The sequence below is a fragment of the Sceloporus occidentalis genome, unplaced genomic scaffold (assembly GCF_023333645.1).
Source record: "Sceloporus occidentalis isolate IW3139 unplaced genomic scaffold, rSceOcc1.0.p SCAF_102, whole genome shotgun sequence".
Taxonomy (NCBI): domain Eukaryota; kingdom Metazoa; phylum Chordata; class Lepidosauria; order Squamata; family Phrynosomatidae; genus Sceloporus; species Sceloporus occidentalis.
Genome location: NW_028317082.1, coordinates 1,997,705 through 2,025,387, shown reverse-complemented (window position 1 = coordinate 2,025,387; position 27,683 = coordinate 1,997,705). Strand labels below are relative to the sequence as shown.

The 27,683-nt window shown below is 36.8% G+C and overlaps 1 protein-coding gene across 1 annotated transcript; it reads left to right on the top strand.

Annotated features, from left to right (window-relative positions):
• Positions 1 to 3,011: 3,011 nt before the first annotated feature.
• Positions 3,012 to 4,028, top strand: LOC149283568 (neurogenic differentiation factor 6-like). Its single transcript, XM_089497378.1, has one exon. The coding sequence runs from the start codon at positions 3,012 to 3,014 to the stop codon at positions 4,026 to 4,028; it is 1,017 nt and encodes a 338-aa protein (XP_089353504.1).
• The last annotated feature ends 23,655 nt before the right edge of the window (positions 4,029 to 27,683 follow it).

Genomic DNA, 27,683 nt, shown 5'->3' with positions numbered 1-27,683 from the left:
CCATATCAGTTAGTAATATGGTTTTCAAAGATTTGTTCTTTCCCAGAGCTATATCAACAGAGGAATGGTCATCCAAAAAATATCGGGTTATAGTTTTCATTTCCTCTCTTATGGAACCAATAAGGCCTACACAACTTTTAATTTTAAAAAAATAAAACTAAAAAGTGTAACTATTAGTCTGCATTCACTTTATTTTGAAGTACATTATTGCAGAGGTAAAAATGATTCTGTATTGTGAATCAATAATAGTTCATGAAAACTGCGGTAATAAGAATAATGTAATACTAAAGAAAAAGAAGACACTAAGAAAATAAAATGTGGTTGAATAGAGCAGATGGGAAGATCAGGGAAAAATACGAACAGCTGAGTACTACACACATTAATTTCAAGGGGAGGGGGATCTTAGGTGGCAGTGGTGCTCTGTAGCTTGTGAGTACAACTTTGTAATGGCACTGGGGGCGAATACTGTGTAGTGCTTTGTTAACCATTCTAGTGCTGGACAAGGAATGCAGCATATTGCTAAACCTGCTGACACAAAAGAGGATAATGGTGTGTGTGTTTTAACAAGTTTTCTGAATGTTTTCTAAAATGACCAATGATATACTTGGTTAGTTTCCTTTATTTAATGTACAAAAAAATAGCAAAAAAAGGTTATGAAACAAAACTTAAATTATGATGAACAGATTATTTAATATATTTATATATCATATTCATGTTATCTGGATATTGACAAAATGTCATGTAGCATGTTAACAAGAAAAAAAAGACTTTACAGTTTGGGTTTCTCAAAATAATATTAATGGAATAAATGCTAAAGGTTCATAATAAATGAAAATACACTTAAACATATGCAGTACAAACAGCTTTTGCAATACTTCTTAAAATGTATGCTACATTTTTAAGGTAAAACAACTGCATAATTGTTGTCATTTGATGACATGTCTTGACTTACATAAATAATAGGAATACATTGTCTCTTTTTAATACCTATCTTTGTAGAGTGTCCCATCATTAACATAGGACAAACAATTCCTTTGGACTGTAACTGCTTCACTGCTAGCATGGCGAGCCATATACAGAATTTCTTACCATCCCTAGTCTATAATATACTTCTTTTAATTTTATTCTTTTTTTATATTATTGCACATTTGTTATTACTGTTTTGCATTATTGCACAACCATTGGTGCTTTGGGTTCATGTAATGTTTGCAGGTTAATATAGCAGAAAACAAATATATTTACCTAGATTTTATTTTATAATATACCCCCTTTAAGTTGATTCTTTTTTATTAATTATTGCACATTTGTATTACTGTTTTGTTATTATTTTGCATTATGTTACAACTATTGGTGTTTTGTGTTAATTTAATGTTTGCGGGTTTATTTATATATATATATATATATATATATATATATATACCTTGATTGATACGGTGTAATTTAACATAGAAATTACTATTTTTTTCAATGTGTCCCCAAAGATTGCCTGGGAAAAGGGGACACTGTGTTGGAACTACACCTTCTGAATGTGAAATGCTTGTGCACATTTTTTTTCAGTCTAACCTTCTGTGTTGATACATGAATGCTGGTACCCACTTACAGGGATGCCAGATGATCAGTGCAGAATGAAGGTCCCAAGAGAACGCATCATGTGGTTCTCTCTGCCCTGTGACGTCACTAGCAGATGGCATGGGTACCAGCTCTGGCAGTTGGCATCAATGTCACTTTTTAGAGATCAATGAGATACACACATATCTAGACTCCTGGAGACGATGCGACATTCGGACTGATCTGGAAGGCGAAAAAGATATGAATTCTGATTATTGTTTGAATTAAACCTAAAGGTAATTCAAATCATTATTTATTTCTTTTGTAGATGATTTTGCATGTATTGTTTGTGTAGTTCTGTATTGTCTGGCTGCCATATTTTCATTTTTGTAGAATTACTACATAAAGTAAAAATGTATGTGTCTAAAAATAACACTAACGTAGGAATTGTTTCTTTATGCCTAGTTCATGAACCCAGTAATTGATATTTTCATTATATAGTATATATTTCTATTAAATATATTGAATCCATATGTGGGAAAATGTGGTATTTAATTATAATGTGTTATTCTGTGTGAATCATATCAGCACACTTGCAAATTTTATTCACATATTATGAAGCACCATTTAGCCTATGTTCTCTTTAGAGCTTGGTCAGCAAAGTTGAAAAAGCATTGTTTTTTTCCTTTAGCTTTTTTTTACCTATATATGAGTATATATATATCACATAATACTTCAGTTTGGTTGTTAGTCTTAGCTATTATAAGAACTTTACAAAAATGCCAAATATGTACGTGAAGGTATTTGTGGGGAAATTCAAGAAAACTTGCAGCTATATATTTGAGATGATATTATAGTTTTAGTGTGTGGTACTTTATAGACATTTATTCTGAATTTTGAATTGCTTACATCATCTGAATTCTAATCCCCAAACTTTCTAGTGCAAAATTCTAATCAAATGAATTCAGACATTGTTTTATTTCCTTTAGTCTTTTTACACTGCAATTAACAATTATTCACATATCTATACATGGTATTATATAACAATTCAGATTGGTTGTTAGTTTTAGTTATCATAAGAACTTTATGGATGTTAAGGTATCACAAAATTCAAGAAACGTACAGTTACGTATTTGTTATGATTATTATATATTTAGTGTGTGGTACCTTATAGACAAATATTTAGGATTTTAAATTGCTTAATTTATCTGAATTCTATTCCCCAAACTTTCTGGTGCAAAATTATAATCATATGAATTCAGACAGATTAACAATAGGTTTATCAGTTTGTTCAGTGTACTAATATAAATCATGGTACCTCATGAGTGTTATATTTAGGGATTGGTTTTAAATGTAAATTATATTTCATATACTCCAGATACCGATATCTTAACATATTTGTGCTTATTTATATAGAGTCCTTTGTATTGTTTTATTTTTAGGTAATTTCTTTCGGAATCACAATGTTAACGCTTCCATTTGACGAATCTGTTGTAATGACAGACTCACAGATATGTAGAAAGTTTCCACGGGAAAGTGAAGAGCAGAAACAAGGGAAAAAGCCAGAAGGATGTGCTAAACAGCTAATAGCCCATGGGAAAACTATTAAGAGGTCACCTGAAGATGAAACAGAACAGGAAGAAGAAGAAGAAGAGGACAAAGAAGAAGAAGATGAAAATGGTTTACCAAGGAGGAGAGGACCAAGGAAAAAAAAAATGACCAAGGTCAGAATCGAAAGGATTAAACTGAGACGGATTGAAGCAAATGCAAGAGAAAGGGGTAGGATGCATGGGCTTAATGATGCTCTGGACAACTTAAGGAAAGTTGTACCTTGTTATTCCAAGACACAGAAACTGTCAAAGATAGAAACATTAAGACTTGCTAAAAATTATATTTGGGCTCTCTCTGAGATCCTTCGTATCGGGAAAAGACCTGATTTGCTTACGTTTGTGCAAAACTTATGCAAAGGTTTGTCTCAGCCGACCACAAATTTGGTGGCAGGCTGCCTGCAGCTTAATGCTAGAAGTTTTCTTATGAGCCAGAGCGGTGAGACGATGCATCACTCAAGAACCCCTTATACCTCCATTTACCCTCCCTATCACAGCCCTGAGCTTAGCAACCCACCAGCTCATGGAAGCCTTGACAATTCCAAGACAGTCAAACCATACAGTTATTGTAGTGCATATGAATCCTTTTACGAAAGCACTTCTCCCGAGTGCACCAGCCCTCAGTTTGAAGGTCCCTTAAGCCCTCCTTCCATGAACTATAATGGGATATTTTCCCTGAAGCAAGAAGAGGCCTTGGACTATGGGAAAAATTACAATTACGGCATGCATTACTGTGCAGTGCCAAGCAGGGGTCCCCTCGGGCAGAGCTCTATGTTCAGGTTGTCTACAGACAGCCACTTCCCTTATGACTTCCATCTGCGCAGCCAGACTCTCGCCATGCAAGATGAATTAAATGCAGTTTTTCATAATTAATGAGGAAAATGAATATAAACAGTGGTCATTCACCTCCCTCCCCCAATCTAATTAAGATAAAGCAGATGCTTGTTCACACAGTAATTGACACGGCTCGATTAAGGTATCAATGCAGTCTCGAAAGAGTGTTTTAAACTTATGTGGTCTGTTTTTATTTATGATTCTTTGTTATAGCCAAATCCTTTGCCATATTTCAAAATATTATTTTCATTCTACCTTTTTAAAATTGATCAAGACTGTGATCTGTTTCAAATGGTGCACTAAATATTTTATGCTTATTTGTTCAATATGATGTGGCAAAATAAAGAAATGTATACTATAATAACCCAATGTCTATTTTAATTGCATGCAGATAATCCGAGTCAATCACACATTAAGCCTTTGCACCTATAGTGTTAAACTGTTTTGTTACAAAGGGTCTGCTAGCAATAAATTTCTGTCAGGCCTCATTGTTGACAATGTACAGCATATCTGCTGCATAACAATGGGCAATTACTACTCAATATCCTTAAAAAGAAAAGTCAAGCTGTAACAAGAAAACCTCTCTAAAAAGAGTAAAAGTAGTTAAATCCGTTGTGGTAGAATCTTATTTTTATAATTATAAATGATGTAGTCAAGCATTAGAGAAAAAAAGGCTCTGTTATTTTTTGGAATACTAAATTAGTGGAGACAGATGGCCAGGGATTCATTGAAAGATTTTGAATTTTTAATTAATAGGTGTTACAGACCAATCTCACTAAAATGTATTACTATCCTGGATAGATTAAATTAAATATAAAAAGACTATTAGGAGTTTACTTTGGCATTTCTCCGACTACATATGTTAATATTAACATATTAAAAGCAATAATGTTCTCAAAAACCATTGTTTTTTCTCATGATAATAACATATTTCAGCTATGTGATACATATACCATAAACACGGAAGTGATTACAATCACTTATTATAATAGAAATCTGTCTTGTTTAGTCACATAAAGTTATGTGAAGTTTGTAAGACAACACACATTGCTAAAAAAAAATATTTCAAGATAGAGTATGGAAAATAAAGTTTTGATGTCGTAACTCAACATATGAATTATTAATAATTATTAATAATTCAGTACAAGTTAGTTACAACAATTACTATTCATTTTATGTTTAAATTAAAAAACACACAAAATAAAACTTGAGAAAAACATGTGAATAAAGATACTTTAACCTTACTGAATGACTGCACTTAAGGAACTGTTTATGGTGAATTGTACCCTTTACTTAGGTAAAACCTGTGCCAAAATAATAAATCACATTCAACACAAGTGCATCAGCCAAAACAAGGATATAATATGTAAATTACCAAAAGTTTCTGACTTTATAGGATTTATAGGATTAAGAATATCAAAATGTATTACTGTTAAATATTTCATAGTGTAACTGTGATGCTCAAGTCAGCATCAAATGTATATTTTATTTAAGGAAAACTAAAGTAGTTTAAAATATGTTTTAATCATTCTAAACATCAAAAATAAAATGTAGTTGAAATGTTATGATAATTTGTAAAGTGTATGGATTATTGGATATAATATTGGATAATGATTATCTTTGGTCAATAATTGTGAGGGATTGTGTATAAAAATATAAACATTATAATTTATTATTTATTAATATTTTTAGGGTCAAATTCCTCAGTGCTGTGTTTAGTGCCATCATTAGGATGCATTGTTCAACTACTACTCCCATTTGGCAGATATATCTACCCCTTTTCCAATGCTATGTTCATGTTTTTGGATTTTAACAGATTATGTTGCTTGATTGTTTATATTTTCAATTTGCAATTAACTGTTCTAAATTTTATAGTTGGCCATTTTACAGTGCTTAAGAGTCAACTAGAGCTAAGTGCAAGGAACTGTTGCTTATGGAAAATTTGTGGTGCATAGATTCTCATTTGTAAAGAGCTATGGAGAATTTATATTGTAACATACAAAGGTTTACACATATCTCAACCTGTTCTGCAATGTGAGTCATATTTTGTCAACAGAGTGATGAGATAGTCAAAGGCATCACTGATATTAAAATATGTAAATATATTTACAGAAAAGGTTTGTAACTTTAAAATTGAAAACCATAAACTATATGATATATACGTAACTGTTGACTGCTTTTGATAAAGAGATTCTTTAACAGAAATTCTAGTATAATCCTTCAATTTGACTATTTGCCATATGTTAATTACAAAATCACACTGAAGCATGTTACTTGACAAAATAAAAGAACAATGGTTTGATTAAATATGCATATGTGGGTTCTTTAGCGAAGATCAAACATTATATCAGCGAGTTAAGAAAAAGAAAAAAAAAAGAAAATGCATTTTGGTATTAATGCTCTGAACTCCTACAGCATTGATGTACTGTGAAGACATAATGACATTTCAGTAGATAAGACTGTGCTCCAAGAAAAAGAATACCTTCTTTTATGTACGAACATATAATGTTCCAATCATTATATAAAAGTGTAAAAAATATAGCTTTTTAATTTAAAAATGATACCAATATGACTCATTAAACATTTTTTAAATATTGTTGAACATTTTTGGCTTTTTCTACTGTGTATACTTGATGGAGAAACTTTGCCCTACATATAAAGTTTATATGTAAACCTGCGACAGACACACATAGAATACTATAAAATCTGCCAACCATGGAACCGCATTTAAGTCACTATACAAGATGGGAGCCTGGGTGAGGATATTAAATAGCACAGATATCAGGACGCAAAGAATGAAAACCATGAGCAGAGCATTTCACCTGTTATTCATACAGTTTTTACAAAACAAGGAGGGTTTTACTTCTTTACATAGTAGAAACCAAACCTATGCCAAATATGAGTGTATTAAATAGCATATATTACAAAAAGACAAATCTGCCAATTATTATTTGCGCAAAAGCTACAGTAGCACTTTTTATATTGTAAGCCTCTGCTTTATATTTCCCATTATTGTCTAAAAGGGATCAGTTAATGCCTCTTTCTATAACACTATGTAATATTATATGTATTTACATATATTGAGATAAAGGAAACATTATTTTGTGTGAGTTTTGTTTAATTTGGAGGTCATAGATCATGTAAAGAAATGTACTGCTGTAACAAATTACAGTATGAATTTGTTGTGGGAATGGAGATAAATTAGAAGGTGTCGGTATATTTATATATACTGTATTTAACCACTGTAGGCCAATACAGCTTACATATTTGTTAACAGATGACTTGTTACATAAGCTCTAGCTTGTTTCCTGGAACATCATTTGCAGTGATATAATATGATTCCTAAAAGTTCAAAGTTTTCAGTTTTTACTATTACTATCAAAATCAATCAAATGACTTTCCATTAATAAAATGAAAATAGAAAACCTCTTATTATGTACAGCTAAATTTCAAAATTCACTGAAAAACAAACACATAAAAGCATGGGTTTTTTTAATAAAACATAATAATAGAAATGGTGTGACTAAGGGCATATTATGTATCCAAGGTTGGTATAACCCTTAAACCTAGAATTATCAATATATTTAGGTGCTGCAAACACTGTAGCACGTTCCACACATATAACGGCTGAGTCCTACTAATGCTTATGCACAGTGGGTTGCTCCTATATCAGGCAAGAATTCAACTTTTTTTTTTTTTGCATTATTAAGTTTGGATCCATCTTTAAAACATAATACCTATTAAAATGTATTATACACCATAAAGCTTGCATTATTTTCCTCTGATTAGTAAAGTATTCTGGATTATATATTAGATAATAGATGAAGTGTATTGTTGCATACTGTTGTTTGAAAAGACCAAAAATTATAATCTATTTATATTTTAGTCATTTTTATGCCATATAACATACACATATTAAATACTACTATATTATTATATTCAATGCTTTTATTTTGTAATGAAAAGAAGTTAAAACATCACAGCAGACATAAAAACAATACATATAATAAAAATAAATAATACTACAATAAATAAATAAATAGAAGTGGTATATATTGTAGTCAAATTCATTCCTCAGTAAAAGCCATGTAAATGTCAATAATTCCATGATGTAATAGGGGTTTATAGGTGTATTATGCTTAGAGGGTGTCTCCCCCTGACATGGCCTGGCATGGAGTCTGGAGACCAATGATATGTGTCTGATTGTTTTTTGTTTGACTGTTTCGCTCTAATAAAAGTATCACATTCTTTTGTTTACCCATTACAGTTTTTTTGGTTTGTTACTATTTCGTTATGAAATTAAATGAATCATAGGTCAAAGCTGAGATCTACAAAAAAGGGTTAAATTCTACAAGTTTTTCTAGACCTAACACCTGAGCTGCAAATTTTGCGTTGCCCTCTATGACTTTTGATTTAGGCTGGAAACCTGATAGAATCAACTGGTTAATCTACTCTACTAGGAGGTATTTGGATACGTTAACAATCATTGTAAGACTATATCCGCTATCCTGACTGGTTGTCTTTCCATCTGTTTCAGTTTCAGTTCTGGCAGCAAGGCCTTCGATGCAAGTATTTCACGCGTGTGTCTCTTTTATGGAATACAACCGTATTTTACAGCATATTTTGTAACATGCTTTATGGTAAAATAAAGTGCGGAATATTACATAATCGAAGTATATATTTTTAGCAGTGATAAAATGTTCATTATTGAAAAAAGACACTTTTTAAGAATTGACAATGCATGTAGGCGATTTTTCAATAGTGTGCTTTTTATAAACTTTATTTATTCCTGATGTTGTCACTGGATAAATCCCTAAAACCATTAGCTGATAGAACAAGTATGCATTAATTCCTTTTTTTAATTTAAATAGCTTATCGGCACAGTTTGCCCATATGTTCCTCACCAGAAGGAAATGGCTTCACTGCATCTCTTCATTCAAGACGACATATTAGAATGTCAGCGTTTGCGAGTGTTGAAAATGTGCCGTTTTAACATTATTTTCTTCATAAACTATGCCATTGATGCATGTCTACGGTTTACAATTTCACAGTTATGGTTTAAAATGTGCCTTCAAAACCTTATTTTGATTTCCTAAAAAAAAACAGATGCAGATTTATTTCTAAATGGCAAGCATTCATACTGTAATTTGTTACTGAACCCTGAAGAGTAACTAGTTTTCAAATACAATTCCCCCATAAAAACAACATTCATCACAAACATAACTTAAAACATTTCCAAATTAATCTTTTCCACAATAATAAAAGTTAAAAAAAATTGTAAAACTGATATCTAAACAAATAACTTTACTTTTATAAATGTGCAAACTTTATGGGTGTAAATAAATAATAAATATCATACCATTTCTTTTTTTTTTTCCGTTCTCTTTTTTATTTTTTACTTTCAACTTTTATTCATCAACAAAGTGAATACAGCACACAGATATGGTAGTATCGTAACACGGTAGGACCATGAAAGGCGATACGTACAGAGGTGCTCAAACAATAGCAATCAAAACCATATCACAAGTCAGAGATTAATAGTGATTGCGGTTGCATAAGTCAAGTAAAAAGAACAATACACGATGCAGCAAAATAATATGCACTATAGACACAAAAGAAAACCAACAAAAACAAACAAACTGTGTCCGTCCGATCGTCACATAAGATGTCAGCATGACAAGTCTGTACAACTGGGTGAAGCATAACAAAAAGTCATTGAAAACATTGGATGAAGAAAAACAGGAATGTAGGCCTCAAAACTCTCACAGTCCCCAGCCAGAATCAAAGCAAAGACATGATGCCATTCACTCACACCAGCACTCAAATTATCTCAATTAATTCATATTTTTAAATATACATCTTAAAGTAATAAGTACATTGTATAAAATGGGTCTATGCACTTAAGGACGTTTCATTAGCTTAACATCATGTTACATAACAAAAATGTAAGTGTATCAACTAAGTCAGGGGTGGGCAATTAATTTTCCCATGGGGCCACATGAGAAATTGGAATGGTTTTAGAGGGCCAGACCTCTACAAACTACAAACTCCGAAGCCTTGTCCATTTTGTTAACTTATGTGCTGTTTAATAAAGTTATTCAAGCCTACGTCATTGGTAGAGGTGCTTGAATAAGTAAGGCCTGAATAACTATTAGCACAGCACAGAAGTGAACAAAATGAACAAGGCTTCGGAGTGCATACCGTATTTTTCGCTCTATAAGACGCACCTGCTGATAAGACGCACCTAGATTTTAGAGGAGAAAAAAAAGGAAAAAATATTTTGAGCTAAAAAATGGGCTAAAATATTTATTACAATAACTGAATAAGCTATGAACACAGTAAGACACACACAGACACAGTAAGACACACACAGACACAGTAAGACACACACAGACACAGTGAGACACACACAGACACAGTAAGACACACACAGACACAGTAAGACACACACAGACACAGTAAGACACACACAGACACAGTGAGACACACACAGACACAGTAAGACACACACAGACACAGTGAGACACACACAGACACAGTAAGATACACACACACACAGTAAGACACACACACACAAACACAGTAAGACACACACACACAGTAAGACCTCCCTCCCTAACCCCCCTTCTCAGTATCTCCCCTCTAACTCCCTAACCCCCCCTTCTCAGTATCTCCCCTCTAACTCCCTAACCCCCCCTTCTCAGGATCTCCCCCCCCGCCCCGGTCACTTACCTTAAACTCCTGTGTTGGAAGCGTGAGGCGTTTGTCTCGGGTGCCGGCGCTTCACTGCTGATCGCCGGCGTCTGACGTCATATGCCGGCGCCCAGCGTAAAGCGCCGGCACCCGAGACAAACGCTTCCAACACAGGAGTTTAAGGTAAGTGACCGGGGCGGGGGGGGACACCGGACTCATTGGTGAGTCACCAGGACACTCTTTGCGGGCCGGTCCGAGCTATTCAGCGGGCCGGATGTGGCCCGCGGGCCGTGCTTTGCCCAGGTCTGAACTAAGTTATAGTTTTGCACAAATACATTTATCTGTTTATTATCTGTTTATTCAGTACGTTTTAAAACTGATGAGGACTTCATTCCTGCAAATGGTAGCTAAAAGATAATTGTTAGTATGTGACAATAAATAATTACACCGACCAACGCATTACATAATATGTCCCATGTTATGCTTGTGTTTTGTATAATAGTTTGTATAATTTGTATAATCTGTTAGATAACAAATAAATAATACATTGGTCAGTGTTAGTCACAACTGGTTATTTAGTACTGTTGGTTATAAAATATTAAGTGCAACTCTTAACCAATACAAAATATTAATTACCTATGGAAGTCTTGTGTCTCTTATAGGTATCCATGGACCTTACTGAGTATACTGTGGTAGAGAATAGAATTTGACTAATTTCATTGCATGTGAAAATTGAATATGAATCAGTTTTGTTACAGAACAGTCAGGTATAGTGTGGCAGGGGTCTCAATCACATGACAACAGATAAAACAGAAGGTCATATTAGCATATGCAATCTAATATACCAGAGAACCATTTTTACCAGTACATTGTATAGATGTACATGATATGTCCAAGGCAGTGTTCAGGAAAAATATTGATGAGAATATCATTAACAAACTATTTTAAAAAAATAAGGAGATGCCTGAATCACATTTTATTTGGCAGGACCCATGAGTCACAAAAGATGTTTTTCCCCTTTTGGGCCAATTTGGTATGTGCTTATAGTAGATCTGTCACTTTTTTTTTTTACAATATTAGAATTTGCTTTTCAGTACATTACATTAACCCAAATAATAAAGGGAGATTAGCCCTTTAGGAAGCAAGACACTTTTGCTTTTTTACTATAATATATAAATATGTATGTGTGTGCATATATATATACATACAAACAGACACACATAAATATTAAAGGTAATGTATGTAAAGCCTGTATTTGTGGGGGAGGGGTCTCAAGAAGTATTTGTACCCCTTCAAGATCTACTCCTTCAGTGGGTTCATTAGCACTGTTGGGAGTTTTGTAAGTGCTGGTGGGATGTTTCGTCACCGCTTTGGGGGCGTTTCATTAGCGCTGTTGGAGTGTTTCTTTAGTGCTTACAGAGTTTCTTTAGTGCTTGCAGGGCATCTCGTTTACACTTCCAGGGCATCTTGTTTGTGCATTTTGCTGCACCTTGTCTAATCTCTCACCTCCCTGAGTGTTCCTCTCTGTACCTCCTAACATTCTCACTCAGCATTTAGGGAAATAAAAAGCCTGACGACCCTATAGGAAAAAAAAATTTGCTAGTAAATATTAATTCATATTTAATAAAATGATTGAGAAAAATATTTTATTTGTTTTGATTTGCTAACCTGCCCTCTCCAGTTATGCACATCTGCCCCCAGCCTTGCCACTCTGCCCCTAGAAATGCCTTATAACCCCCTATATGCCACTCTGCCTCCCTGATATGCCTTATACCCTCCTATATGCCACTCTGCCTCCCTGATATGCCTTATACCCTCCTATATGCCACTCTGCCCCATGATTTCCTTTTAACCCCCTATATGCCACTCTGCCTCCAGAAATGCCTTAAACCCCCTATATGCCACTCTGCCTCCAGAAATGCCTTATACCCCCTATATGCCACTCTGCCTCCAGAAATGCCTTATACCCCACTTCATTTCGATTTGACTGACCTTTTTAATAAAATTACCGCCTCTCCAGTTTCTCTGAACTACCTGAGTACCTGTATATTTAAGGTGCTTTGGATCACTGTTGTGATGTTGTTTAAAATGTAAAGGTGTAGTGTGATTTGTCTGGGCTCCCGTACTGTTCTGACATGTTCAGCAATTCATTTGTGGAGTGGTCTCACAGTTCTCCCAACATATTGGAGCCCACATGGGTACTCTAATAAATAAATAACATTCTTAGTATGGCATGTTATTAAATCTTTTATATTATATTGTCTACCTGTTCTGAAACTTTCAAATGTTCTAATGGCTGCCCTGCTAGTACAATTTGTCCCTTGACAAGAAGTGCATTGTCCACATTTGTAGAACCCTGTGTTGTTGTGTATATAATTATTACCTTTATGTTGGGATTTAGTGAAACTGGAAGTCAAGTTTAAACCCCCTATATATTATTTTGGGAATTTCAGGGAGAATATGTCTTAAATCATTATTCTTTAAAAGTAGAGACAAATGGTGTTTAATTATTTTTTTCAAATCGTTGTGATACTTGTAATAATCAAAAACTAAGGGTATTGTATCTGTATCTTGAGTATTTTTTTGTTTGGGTATCAGCAAATCTGTCCATTCTAATGCCTCTGTCTCCCTCATGGCTTTTTGTTATAATGGTTTTGGATAACCTTTTTGTATAAATTCATTTTTAACTTTATTAATTTGTTGTTGGTATGTAGAATTATCTGAGCAATTGTGCTTTATGCGCATAAATTGCCCCTTAGGGATATTGTTTAGCCAATTCTTCATCTTAACTATCCCAAATAAAAAACAAATCGTCTATATAACGACGAGAGGCAATCAGATTTTTCCCCCAGCCATGTGAGGAGTAGACAAAAGTCTCCTCCCAGTACGCCATAAACAAATTAGCACAGCTGGAGGCAAAACGAGTGCCCATCGCCGTTCCTCGCTGTTGTAAGAAAAATTGTTTATCAAAGAAAAACTTATTATTTTGCAATATCCACTGAATGGCTGTTATTATAAAGTCTCCCTGTATCTTAGGTATCGATCAGGGGTGTCCAACTTGCGTCCCTCCAGCTGCTGCAGGACTACATCTCCCATAATGTTCTTTCAGCTAATGGGCTGGCTGAGGAGTATGGGAGATGTAGTCCTGCAGCAGCTGGAGGGCCGCAGGTTGGACACCCCTGGTTTAGATTCTTCTCTATTTAAAAAGTATCTTATAGCTTCACAGCCTCTATTGTGTTGGATTATCGTATATAACGAGGACACGTCACATGTAACTAAAATGTAACTGTACTTCCATTGGATCTCTTTCAATTATTGTAACAAACTCATTGTATCCTTTAAATAGGATTTTGTTTTTATCACCATTAGTTGTAAAAACACATCAATATATTTGGACAAATTTGCGGAGATCGATCCGATCCTAGAGACTATAGGTCATCCAGGGGGATTTTGTAAATGTTTATTAATCTTGGGAAGTATGTAAAAGGAAGGTGTTCATGGATAAGTTATGTTTAAAAAATTGTATTCTTTAGTAGTTAGTATTCCACAAAGTTTTCCATGATCCAAAATTTGTGTCAACTATTTTTTCATATTACTTATGGGATTAGTTTTTAAACTAATATAAACTGTTGTGTCATATAAAGATATATTTAAATTGTTAGCGTAACAAAGATTGCATAGCACTTTATTATTATTTTTTTAATATATATATTGTTTAGTGCTGCAACACTGTATATGTTTAAAAATACATTTGTTACAATATATTAAAAACCACTCAGAGAGGCTAGCTGATTTGCTAAGAGCACTTAAATAAAAATACAAAAATCAGTAAACCGCTTTGGTTCCCCTCCTCCAATTAATGGGGGTGCTCTTCTTGATGGTTACTCTGCAGCAATGACAAACACTTGCATGGTTCTGAGCGAAGATATATCTCTCCAAACTGTGGTATATCTGGGAGAGGACCTGCAGTACTCTTGTAGGAATCATTGGACTATTCGACAAGTTATAGTATTATCGATTTACCCATTGTAAGTTGTTTACAGCTAAAGCAAAAAAATATATTAACATTTAAAGAAATCTTCATCTTGGAAACACTTAATACCCGGTGGGCTTTGTCTATCAGAAAGCAATGGAACATGACTAGTGAGTACCTTGGGGTTGTAATAGAAGCAACATATGAGTGGCAGGAAAGTGCCCCTATTCAAATCAATGGGAAAATTTTTTACACATGTGCACAGGAATCTTAATAAGACCACGCCAGCAGTGTTTGCTGAGCCAGAGCTGAAGCTGACTCGTGGTCAGCATGAAATGTACAAGTACATGTGGTTTGCACAAAATAGCTGGGGCGGTGTCAGGATTCCATCCTGACTGCAGGATAATGTTTAACCCTTCATTCGCTATGCATTTAATCCATGTTCTGTGTATTTATGTTAAATTGAGTTTGGTTATGCTGTATCTGTCTCCCCCACCTGAAGCCTATGCCATTACCACACCTGACTTAACAACCAGGCCTATATCTGGACACTCCCCTGTTTGCTAGGGGCCTTTGCATTGAAGTTATAGGACCGTTTTGCACTGGCCCTATACCTGATCCTGACTTGTTCCTGGCTTCCCGTGTACCTGATCCTGTATTGTTCCTACCTTGTGCCCTGTTCAGTGGGCTTTCTACCTAGTGCCCTGTGCAATGAGCTTCCTACCTTGTGCCCTGTCCAGTGAGCTTCCTGCCTTGTGCCCTGTCCAGTGGGCTTCCTGTCTTGTGCCTTGTCCAGTGGGCTTCCTGCCTTGTGCCCTGTCCAGTGGGCTTCCTGCTGTGCGCCCCTCCAGAGGGATTCCTGCCATATGTACGTTTTCTTGCTAAGAGACTGTTTTACCTGTATTTGCTTGTCCTGCCATAATATACAATACATAACATTACCTGGAATTCTGCTTGTGGTGTATTCCTTTGTGCCTGTCTGTCTTATCCTTCAGTTACCATGCATTGCCGTGTGCAGACAGAACCCCAGGTATCCCCTGCAATGAGGCTCCTACCCAACCTGATTACCCAGGCCCTGACAGGCGGTGGGCAAAAGGGCACATGCAAAGGGGGAGATTGTGAAGACTCCAGCTGTTTATTAGAGTACTTTAGTACTCTTCTCTCAATGTGGAATCACTCCTAAAGTTCCTGTGTTTTCTTCCTCAAGTCCAGATGTAATTATTAAAAAAATATTTTAAAATAACTAAGTTCTCTGATGTTAAAGATGTAAGCATAATTTATATATACCAGATTGACTTCTAAAATGAAGGCCCCTACAAGAGATAGATGTATAGAGAGGTACATGATAATAATATTATGCTAATCGGATTACATTTCAGGCATTGAGGTAACTGGTAATACAACACAATCTCAGTTTTACATGGATACCAAAACAAGGGTCTATGTTTAAAATAAAAAAAAGTGCAGATGAAAACAAATGCTATTCATACTGTTTTTGTGCCTTAGGACAGAATTTTATAAGGAGCACTTTAAGGGACTAAAATATAATATATAATATGAAAAGTAAAACACAGACAAAATCTAAATAATAAAATAATTACAATAATGTGAAATATATACACTTTCTATTTAAAACTGATCAATTTTTAACAATACATATACACTATTCCTTCCAGTACACTAAAAAAATAAAATCACCCCAAAACCTCTTATGCCAGAAGTATTAAAAATACTACCCTGTAAGGTATTATGTAAGGGATAAAAAAGATTTTTAAAAATATGTATGTGCGGTATGTTTGTAACAAGGGGATGTTGTTACATTAGTTCATTAGTGGCACCTTTTAAGAAAATTGCAAAAATAAATAATAATAGCCACTTACTTGAAATACAGTGCAGAACAGTATTGAAACAATCTGCCTGCAGTTTTCTAAACAATACAACATGTTTTGCCTATGGCTTTCTCAAAGATGTGTGTAATTAGACAATATAGATAATATTTAACCTGCAACAGAAAGGATATTGATGAAACAGTAGAGATCATATACTGATATATAAATTATATAAATTGAAGATATTTACACATGTTCCTACAAAAACCTAAATTGTTATCATACATAAAATAACAGCTTTATTACAAATGACATTTGCATTACATCAGTGAACATAACCTCAGTCATTAAAAAGTAATTCTGCAAAAATTAACTTGCATATTCCAAATTGGTATAATTCATGAATAAACTTGGAGTAAAAATGCTATTAACAACCAATTTAATTTAAAAACATTTACTTTTGACTTTACTTTTACTCATAGGGTCAATGTGTTTTATATTTTAAGGCTCTTCACTCAATGGATGTAGGCATACATTTATACTAGCATTCACACAAAACAAATAGGGGTTATAAATAAACACATACACGCATACATACACACACACACACATTTGTGTAAGTAGTGAAGAACATGGTACTGAAACGTTTATTTTTGTAAATAATGTTTAAAATACCAATTTAATATATTTTAGGAAGATGCTCTCTCTCAGTTTTATGTAATGTATAACAGCTGTCTTGTTATTTATAATTGCTTATAAAGGCCTATGTTTAGTGTTGTATCACAATCAAGTTTAGTCATTACATGAAAGTCGAATGTGGGGTTTATTCACTAAACTGTGATTTGAAAGATTTTTGAAGTCTATTCCCTAATGAGGAAATTTGCAGGGTAATTGAGAGTTTGAGCTCCCAGATAACACTATGCATTAATAAGTGCAAATCCCAGTGAAAATTTACTGCAGGAAGGACTGAGCTGGTACAGTGTAAAACACAGTTAAATTAGTGAGGAAATGTTTAAGAACTCTCCCACATATTCTGTGTGTTCAGCAGGGTCAACTTGACAATGCAGTGATATCAGTGGGTTAAACATTTCCAAATCACCTACAAACACCCATTCTACTCACCAATGTACAAATAGTGAAGAGCCTATGCCAAGTAATTTCTCCTGTGAGAAGCCAATGATGTGCCTGTATAATGCATAGCTTATTTGATCTCACAGATTTGATACTAAAATTGCTTCTTAAGGTGCCTGCATCAATTGTCTAGCAAATTTGCTAAACAAATTAAGGTAAGGTAAGACATTTTGACAGTTCTGTGCAGGCCTGGATTAGCCATCCAGCATACTGGGCAAATGCCTGGCGTGCTCCTGGCAAACCTCGCTACCTCTCTGCAGTGTACTGCCAGCAGGTGGATATGCCTGGCTGAATGTAGCCGATTCAGCTGTAGGCTACATTGCATCATCAGATAGCCGCTGGCCTTAAAGTGTCAGGACAACCTCATAATTGCCACTTTGGCCCTGTTCTGTGCAAACTACTCATTATCAGTGCAAATTTTATAATTAAACTAAATTGTTTTAAGCAATACAAAAATGCAGGATAAAGCTCTCGTTATCCAGTACTAATTCTAAGTGAAATATTAGCAACATTATGAGCTTTTGTCCAGGGTCCACCATTAGGGCCAGATGCCTTAAATACCATGGGTCTAGGAACACTGTACAGCAGCGTAAACTGGTGCTAATCGCTACCCATTTGTCCCTATTATGCTTAAACCACTTGTGTAAACTTGTTATTATTTAATTTTTAATGTGTCTTATTTTTCAATATATAGGTTTAATGCTTAGGGTACATTTAGTGTACAGTTGTTTTTTGGGTTTTTTTACTACATTCTGCAAGTAAGGCTAATAAAGTAAAGAAATACCAAGGTTAAGCTCAAAAATGTTTAACAATCTGATAAAGATTGACACCATGAATTTTATTCTCAACTATACCAAAAACAGAATGTTGAAACTATCCAAAAAAGTTTGCATCAGTAGTGACTTATTTGTCCATTTTAATACCTGTCCTAACTGATAGATAAAACTTTAAAACAACGATCAGCATTTAGTTGCTAAATGATGTTATACATGTGGCCAACACTGTTTTATACTGTTAAGTGAGAATCATATAAATGCCTTATATATATATATATATATACCGTATTGGCTCGAATATAGGCCGCACTTTTTCCCCCCACTTTAAGTCTTTAAAGTGGGGGTGCGGCCTATATTCGGGGTCTAGCGCCCGACGCCCGGGACATGCAGTCCCAGGCGCCGGGCAGGCAGCGGGGTTAGGATACAGATCCCCCGCAGCGGTGCAGGGGACCTGTATCCTACTCTCCGATATGCTCAGACAGCCTCCCCTGCCAGCACTTCTCACGGGGGGGGGGTGCCGGCACGGGAGGTTGTCTAAGCGCATCGTGCGGACGGTCACCGGCTGCGGCGATGCGGGTAAACAGCCTCCGCTGCCAGCACGTCTGCACGATGTGCTTTAACAATCTCCCTTGCCGGGAATTCCCACGGGGGGAGTCCCGGCAAGGGAGATTGTTAAAGCACATCGTGCAGATGTCCCGGCAGCGGAGGTTGTTTACCCGCATCGCTGCAGCCGGTGTCCGTCCGCACGATGCGTTTTACCTCTGCCCCCAAGACTTACCAGAGTAGACTCCCGGGTGTCTTGCGGGGCCGGCGGGGGACATCTACGCAATACGCGTATACAACTTCCGGTGCCGGCACATCCGCTGAGTGCCGGCACCGGAAGTTGTATACGCGTATTGCGTAGATGTCCCCCGCCGGCCCCGCAAGACACCCGGGAGTCTGCTCTGGTAAGTCGGGGGGCAGAGTGGCAGCATATCTCGGGGGGGGGAGGAGGAGGACAGTGGCAGCATATCTCGGGGGGGAGGAGGAAGACAGTGGCAGCATATCTCGGGAGGAGGAGGAGGACAGTGGCAGCATATCTCGGGGGGGAGGACAGTGGCAGCATATCTCGGGGGGGGAGACAGAATGGCAGCATGTTTTTTCTTTTTCTTTAAAAAAGCACCAAACTTTTAGGGTGCGGCCTATATACGGGGGCGGCCTATATCCGAGCCAATACGGTATCTATATATATATATATGCAACCCAGTGCAGTCATTCTGTCTAATAAGATTGCAGCTGGGTTGTCATGGATACTGACCTTTCCTTCCAGCACCAGGTCACTTGTCTCCTGTGAGCCAATCAGTATCTCTTTGGGACAAATGTCAGTCTTCCTGAGCAAGGGAAAGGTTTCTCAGCCTATCAGAGGAGAGGATCTAGGAAGAAACTTCTGGAAGAGCAGAGCTAAGCAGGGAAGTGAAAAAGGAAGAGGGATACACTGCCCTCCCAGTAAGCACGCCTGAAGTAAACCTGCTGCCTTTAGTGTGTGTACTGCTGACATCCAAGCAGTACACTGATGTTGAAGTGTGCAGCGAATACAGCATGGTGCCTGCTGGAGAGACTGCAAGTACCCAGAGCGTCCAAGTCCTGCATCCTGTACCAGTGAGGTGAAAGCACAGCTGCAGACAGACATCTGTGTGGGAAGACAGTTATTACTCTCAGCCAGGAGATTAAAGGGGCAGTATCCCAGAGCTGTCTGAAGACACTAAGGAGAGGTATATCAACATATATATCCTTGTCTCTCCGGGTAGCGCTACCTGCATCAAGGGTCCCAACAGTGCACCAACACTGGGACATCTGAGTGGGAAGAACACCTACATTTGGGGTGGGGGAGCTGGTGTTGCAAGTTAATCAGTTATCTGTGTTATATATATTCTCAGGACTGTGCACCCACTTCTAGAACTGAACTGCATAGGCACAGCAGCTGGGCCCTTATATTATAATGTGTAGGAAGTGAAAATAATGAAACCCAGTGTCAGATAAAATAAATGTGAGGCAGACGAGCCCCCTGCTGACGACCAATAGAGTTGCTCATACGGACATTTAAACTCCTGGCGCCAGAGCGGCTTTAACCCCGTTTTAACCCCTTAACCGGGGAAAACGAAGAAAACCCGAACACAAAGAATGTCCGCGAATATTCGCCCGAAGAGAAGACAGGACCAGGCGAATATTCGCGGAATACGAAGTTTTTTTTTTGCCGAAGACGAGCACGAAGACGAACACGAAGAGCCCCCTGGTGCCCAAGTCTAGTATTTCAGACTTGTTTTGAGAGGGCTGAGTCCCGGAATAAATTATTTATTTATTTATTTATTTATTTGTACTGGATCATGGCACATAGATTAGTCTCTTTATGAATTTGGACACATACAATTTATTAAATTTTTTATCAATACACACTCTACTATTTATTGAAACCTGATTCACACAAGCACTTGCACTTTAAACACTGACACTGGAACATAGAGGAACCATCCTTCCAGGACTCAGAGGAACTTGGGATCCACGGGATTCACATCAAAGACCACTACAACTCCAAGAAAATACACCAGGTATGCTTGATATATCCATCTAAATGTGAGTGTACCCAATTACTGCGTATATACTAGTTCTGAAAGATATCATCCCATGGTAGATATAGTTCTTTCCTTCTATGTCCGTGGGGTTGAGGAATTGACAAATTGTCTTACTTTATTACACTATCTTTTCGTATTTTGATTTTGTTTCATCTGAGTGATTGAAATTGTGAGTTACAAGCGCCCCTAGACAGAAGTCGTGTTTGTCCTCATATTATAATACCTGTTTATTTCAATATATTCTATAAATAATTTGCATTTCAGTTGTGTGTATTATTTTCTTGTGTGAAAGGGGCCATTACTCAACATAGTACAAATCAGTGGACTCCCGGCAAGGGAGATTGTTAAAGCACATCGTGCAGACGTGCCGGCAGCGGAGGCTGTTTACACTCGCATCGCCCCAGCCGGTGAACATCTGCGCGATGTACCTTAACAATCTTCCTTGCCGGCACTTCCCACGGCGGAACTGCCGGCACCGGACGTTGTATACGCGTACTGCGTAGATGTCCCCCGCCGGCCCCGCAAGACCCCGGGGAGTCTGCACTGGTAAGTCTAGGGGGGGCACATCTTGGGGGCAGAGTGGCAGCATATATTGGGGGGGCAGAGTGGCAGCATATCTCGGGGGCAGAGTGGCAGCATATCTGGGGTGTACAGAGTGGCAGCATATCTCGGGGGGACAGAGTGGCAGCATATCTGGGGTGGGCAGAGTGGCAGCACTAATTGTTTTTTTTTACTAAGAAATGTTTTTCTTTAAAAAAAGCACCTTTTAGGGTGCGGCCTATATTTGGGTGTCGCCTATATTCGAGCCAATACGTTATACATATAGTACAATAGCATTTATCACTTATTGACCAGCGATCAATAGGAAACATATCAGTTTATATAGAAAATTGTAAAACCTATCCATATGTTCAGCATTTTTTAAATCAAATCATCAGCCTATAGAAAACTGCTCTTAAATGTAGGTTTAGTTGTTAACACAATAAGCATATTATTGGCTACTATCATAGTATTTAATGTGCTCAGCCTGAGGCCTAAACTGAAATGAATAACATATACGTTTCTGATGTTAGACTACTACATACCAGCATCTTATCTTGTGGTTATAAGTAATGTCTGAATGTCATTATGAATGTTGTTAATTTAGGGTATGTTAAGTAGTTTCCTAAAATAGTTTTTTAATGACTAGTGTTAATGTTGTTTATATGATTCTCATTTAAACAGGATAAAAGAGCGTTGGCCACATGTATAGCATTATTTTTTCTATTTCATGTTTTAAGCTCCTTAGGCATCTTTTAATCTAAATATAAAAGTTATTAAAATAGGTGTATTTGTTATCTTTGTAGCAAGAAAGACTTAAACCCCAATCAGTCCTTGGCTTGGTCCCGTAGTCAGGATAGCTTTATGCCTTATGTTTAAATTCCCTCATTTAGCCTCAACCACTTTTACTGGGAGACTGTTTTTAAGAACTTCCTTACGGTACATCTACCCCTCTGACCCTCTAGTTTTATAGTATGACCTCTTGTTCTAACATTATAATTCCATTAAAATAAACTTCCCTCATGTACTTTGTTAAATCCCTTTGAATCCCAAATGTTTTTCCTTCAGGCTATACAGCATCCACGGAAGCCTCACAAGTGAGGCTGGCCGTGGATCATGGGAGGAAAGCCCCCCCAAAATGGCGGATAGCTAAAACAGAGCTTAGGAAGCAATCAGCAATCGCTTCCTAAGCATAATCGGTGTTGCTGACAACCAGCAACACAACCCTGATCGCCTTGTGATTGCTCTGAAGAAATGTTACTGAACACATATTGAGGTGTTGTTTGACAGTGACATATACCAGGAGCTATAAATTCATACCTGAAATAAAATGTGTGTGGGAAAAACACTAGGGCTGCAACTAACGATTATTTTCATAATCGATTATTTGGCCGATTATTTTTTCGATGAATCAATTAATCGGGTAAAAAAAATTACATTTTTCATTTATTTACAATTATTTATTAAGTAATGTAGGATGTAAAAAACAAACAGCAGAATAAAAAAACTATGATAAAAATGCATTTCTTGTTTTTATTTCCCAACCTGCCCCCCCCCAGTTATGCACATTTGAGCCCTGGCTTGCCACACTGCCTCCCAGCTATGCCACATACCCCTAGACATGCCACACTGCCTCCCAGACATGCCACACTGCCCTCCCCACATATGCCTTATATAATGTGTAATGTGTAAGAACGAAAGACAAAAAATCATAGTGCTTTCCATAAATGTATACAAATCAAACGTTTCCCCTAAGTGATGTCTCACTCACATGTGACTGAGCAATAAGTTTGCTCTGACTTCGCAAGTACACAACAAGTGGGTCTCAGCTCCGTATTCACTTATCGGATTGTATTCAGAGATTCTCCTTGGATCACTTCCTCAAGCGTTTTCTCCGTTCACATGACGGTAACACGGAACAAGGAGTATAAAACTAGAGAGGCAGGAAGGTAAGGTATAAATACGTTTTAATATTTAAAAAGGTGCAGCATGCTTACATTTAAAAACTGTCTCTCCCGTATCTGAGTCTCTCCGGTTTCCTCCACTGAGGAAGCCTGATTGGGCGAAACGCGTTTGCGTGTTGAACGTCACCGTGTTATACCTGCAAGTCACCCGTTTTGGAGGAAACCGGAGAGACTCAGATACTGCAGTGTTTAGGACAGACTGGCACTAAAATGGTTAAATAAAAAGTGTAAAAATGCCCACAGTAAAATACTTTGGGATGTCATCATCAAAAAATATATACTTTTGTTGAGCAGTTTTTCTTATTCTGGCCGCTATTGGGGTGCAACTCCCAGCATACCCCATTTAAAAAAATGGTGTTTAGAAACAGCGATGAGCATCATTCATATTTTACCCTGTAAGTGCCAAAATAAATGAAAATACCAGGCATATGAGGTGTTTCCAAAAACAGGACAAATACCTAAATACACTTTTGGAGGGTTTTTTTTTTTCCATTTGCACTAGTTATATTAAGTTTTTATAGGTGAAACTGTGAAAATATTTCCTTTTTTCTCTAATTTCCCCCGCATTTTTAGATATTTTTCATACTTAATAATGGTTTATATAGATAATTATTATTATTTCAAAAGAAAACCTTCCTTGTGCTGAAAAAACAATATATGATTTATGTGGGTGCACCAATTGAGAAGACATAATTTACAAATTAAGAAAGACATAACAAAAACACAAAAACTGCTCTGGTCTTTTAACACAAACGTAGTAACAAAAACCCGGTCCTGAAGGGCTAAACATCGAATTGTCCTTGCAACATTTTGACATTTATCTGTGTCTCATAATTTGATTAATCTATGAAAATCTGTGATTTGAGGCTGTTATATAGAATATATTTTATGCTTGATAATTGAATTCACGTTGGTACATCTGTATTAGGTGTGGTTATATATCTAGTGAATGTGCAAAGTATAAAATTATTTTTGCAAAGACATTCCTTTTATTATGATTAAATGGCGTGTACCGTATTATCCTTTGGTTGTATGTCAGACTGACTAAGCCATGTTTAATGTATTATGTTTTTGACTATATGACATATGACTATATGTTTGTATGTTGTATTTACAGTACACTCCTTACTTTTTTTAACTGGTTAGTTTTAGAGAAGATGTTGGGCCTATGATTAAACCCCAAAATGGCGGGCAACGGCATCTTGTCTTTAATCCACCTTGTGAGTGACTTCCAGTAAAAAAAAATTTCATTTATGTGAATTTATGTCCAGCCTCTGTGAGATTTTCTGCACGGTTTACCCATAATTGGAACATTATTATTACTACAAAGGTTTCCTTTTTGTTTTAGTCTAACACTTAAAATGCAATGGTCTGCTGCGATTAGCAGAACATCTCTTAAATAATTAGCCTATTTGCTCGATTATAAGACAACCCTGATTATAAGACAACCCCCCAATTTAAATATTAATTTAGAAAAAAAAAGAAAAAGCCTGAATATAAGACTACCCTATGAGAAAAAAGTTTTATTAGTAAATATTAATTCACATATAAACTATTTTTTTATGTATTTTTATGCATTTTTAGTGTTTATTTCCTTTTATTGCCAACCTGCTCCCCAGTTATGCTCATCTGCCCCACGGCTTGCTACTCTGACCCTCAGATATGCCTTATGCCCCACTATATGCCACTCTGCCCCCCAGATATGCCTTATAATCCCCTATATGCCACTCTTTCCCCCCAGATATGTCTTACGCCCCCTATATGTCCCCCCGACTTACCGATGCACCCTTAGGCTTGTCCCCCGTGCCCCAGACTCCCTGGTGTCTAGTGGGGGCAGCCGGTGGACATCTGCACGATGCGTGTAAACAACCTCCGCTGCTACCCGGGACTTCCACCGGGACTTCTATGATGGAGCACTGGAAGGTCATGTACTCCATCATAGAAGCCCCGGCGGAAGAGTCGGGTAGCAGCGAAGGTTGCCTGCGTGCATCGTGGAAATGTCCACCGGCTGCCAGAGAGGCGGATCCAGGTCCCCTGCAGCGCTGCTGGGGATCTGGATCTTACTCTTTTATTCAGACCTCTATATGACCTTGTCTTATAATCGAGCAAATACGGTACATTTCTCCTGGACTCCATCTAAAGACGGCCAGACTATCATAGCCTCAGCTACAAATCTTTCCATTGTAGAAAAAACTGCCTAACATTGAAAACCTTAGTTTTAGTGTGGTGCAATGTAAACATATTACATCAGGGGGATTAAACTGCTACTCCTTTTCTATACTCTCTATCCTTTCTGTATAACATGTGTCCTGGTATGACAACATCTCAATCATTTTGCTCATTGTACCAGGTCTCAGTAACAGCCACTAAATACACTAAATATCACTTGTTACCAATGCAGTAAGTGTGGGGATCTATGCAGTTGATCTTAAAGGATCTAACGAATATCTACCAAAATAAATAAAAAAAATCCAAATTTCAGTTGAGGGGGCCAGCTATCATAATCAAGAAATTTTTTGTTGACATTTTTGTTGAGGGGAGCTGGCTACAGGTTAGCCCCCTGAAAAAGATTGTTAGTATTGCATATTAGATCTAATGGAAAACAAAACAGTTGATCTAACAAAATGAATGATCTTTTGTTAAAATTCTTAATGTGGGAGCTAAGCCAGGGAAAGGTGCTGATCCCACCATTCCTTTCACAACTTCTCAAAGCTAAGCCCTGTCCTGAACCTACACTAGATACCTCTTTAATGCTATCTTCACCCCCACACACTCTAGATTAAAATCTTCTCCAACGCTCTAACCATCTTCTCCCATACCACAGAACCCCTTCAACATTGAGGTGCAGCCCATCCTTGCTTCTATATCATTTTCTCATTCATGCATTTATCTCCATAGGCTCTGTATAAACCTTTCTGATATATATAAATTATTTTTCTTGTATAATTATAGGTGAGGCTTGAAAAAATGAAAGTATAATGCTATTAAGTATCATTACAGGCCTTAATCTATCGTTCTATTATGTTCTAGCATGTAAGAGAAACAAATTGCCAGAACCTAAGTATTTAATGGCTTCTTTAGATTAATTAGGCCATTAAAAGGCCAGTAATATCCGATTTGTTTTCAGGGGTTAGTTAGAATGAGTTTGCTTGCTTCACTGATCCCTGTGTTATAACTTAGAAATACTACTCATTCACTTTCCTGGCAGTTGCTACCCAATGTTAGGCAGCAAATCCAAATGCACGCTAAAGCGAGCATTTGCATTAGGAGCACTGCTAGATATGCTAATGTCCGAGTGAGTAAAAAGGGCAGTGGCATAGACGTTTGCTGATTCTCTTCTCATTGAGAGGACGGGTTAAGTGAGTCATCATTTTCCACATAATTAGTGTAAAAAATAGACATGACTTAGATCCCAATTACCATAGCTCTCTCCTTATAGGAACTAGAAAGGGAGATTGAAAGGTTGGAAAGCGGGGAGAACCTGTTCCCCACCCAGTGACTGAAAACACTAACCTGGAGTCATCAAGAAACAGAGAAAACCCTGGGGCTCTAAATGAATTCTAAGCTCTGAATATGTCTCAACTAGTACACATATACAAAGTCATCTGCAAGCAATAAAGACTTCCCATATATAATATTTGAAAACTGTCGAACTCATTGATAAATTATGTACCATGTACTACATATTTGTGTCCTTTAGCTATATATTTGTTTCCTTCAGCTATTTATAAGGATGCTGGTATATCACTATGGCTACTGGGTGAATTTGTCCCTGACATATCTCTTTATTGCCTGAAAAACCACCAGGCTGCCTAGAGTTGCGCTGTGTGTGTGTGTGGAACTTCAGTTTCTTCTAAAGTAGCTGCTTCTTCTCTTCCCTCTCTTTTTCTCTTTTTTGCCTCTCCTTTCTCTCTTCTCTCCTGTCCATTATGTTCTGCATTTTCTCTTTTCCATTTTCTCTCTGCACTCCCCTCTTCTTTTTTCTTTTGATTTCTTTCAGCCTTCTCTTTCTACATTCGTAGACTGACCTATCTCTTCTCCTCTACTTTCTCTCTTTTCTCCTTTCTCTCTTGTGCCTGTGTTGAGGAACATTTGCAAAGCTGTCTTATGTTTGCACATGTTTTTTTTTTACTATAGTTAACTATTGTTAAGGCTATTTTTAAGCCACCATATAGCAAA

Coding starts and splice junctions, on each gene's coding strand:
- LOC149283568 (XM_089497378.1), top strand. CDS start 3,012: ATGTTAACGCTTCCATTTGACGAATCTGTTGTAATGACAGACTCACAG.